This window comes from Tarenaya hassleriana, unplaced genomic scaffold (genome assembly GCF_000463585.1).
Source record: "Tarenaya hassleriana unplaced genomic scaffold, ASM46358v1 Cleome1287, whole genome shotgun sequence".
Lineage (NCBI taxonomy): Eukaryota > Viridiplantae > Streptophyta > Magnoliopsida > Brassicales > Cleomaceae > Tarenaya > Tarenaya hassleriana.
Genome location: NW_010963354.1, coordinates 1 through 488, shown reverse-complemented (window position 1 = coordinate 488; position 488 = coordinate 1). Strand labels below are relative to the sequence as shown.

Genomic DNA, 488 nt, shown 5'->3' with positions numbered 1-488 from the left:
TCCTGCTGATGTCCTTGAGGTCATCCTTGACATTGTGGCGGCGGGTTGAGTTGAGTTCCTCCAGAACCTGAGTAAGGTTTGTAAGATGTCTCCTCAGCTCCTTCTCCACGTGATGCTGAAGGTCTTCCAGCTTAATCCCATCGCGCTTCAGTTGATTGACATGACTCTGTATCTTACGAATCAACTCGTCAAGGCTGACCTCCTTTCTCTGAGGAAGAGGTGTACTTTGTGTTCTCCCCAACTGTGTGTTCCCAACGAGGTTGTCGGCTCCACTGCCACCGCTCGGAGGATTACCAACGCTCGCCGATGTTACTAGCGACCAATTTCCGGCTGAAGTTGAATCCGGAGGGTTCGATCTGTTGATTGGATTCTGCAACTCTTGCAGCTTTTTGAGGACGTCAAGGATCTGACTGATTATATGGTTTTCATGGCTACCCGGCTGCGGCTGGGAAGAAGCCATGGAAATCTCTCTCCAGTCAACACAGCGA

General features: G+C 50.6%; 1 protein-coding gene across 1 annotated transcript in view; it reads right to left on the bottom strand.

The window, feature by feature from the left end:
- Positions 1-460, bottom strand: part of LOC104807149 (disease resistance RPP13-like protein 4) — a 2,543-nt gene extending 2,083 nt beyond the window's left edge. The window contains exon 1 of the mRNA XM_019201799.1: positions 68-460. Within this exon, the coding sequence (XP_019057344.1) occupies positions 68-460 (393 nt within the window). The remainder of the gene's footprint in view (positions 1-67) is intronic.
- Positions 461-488: the final 28 nt, after the last annotated feature.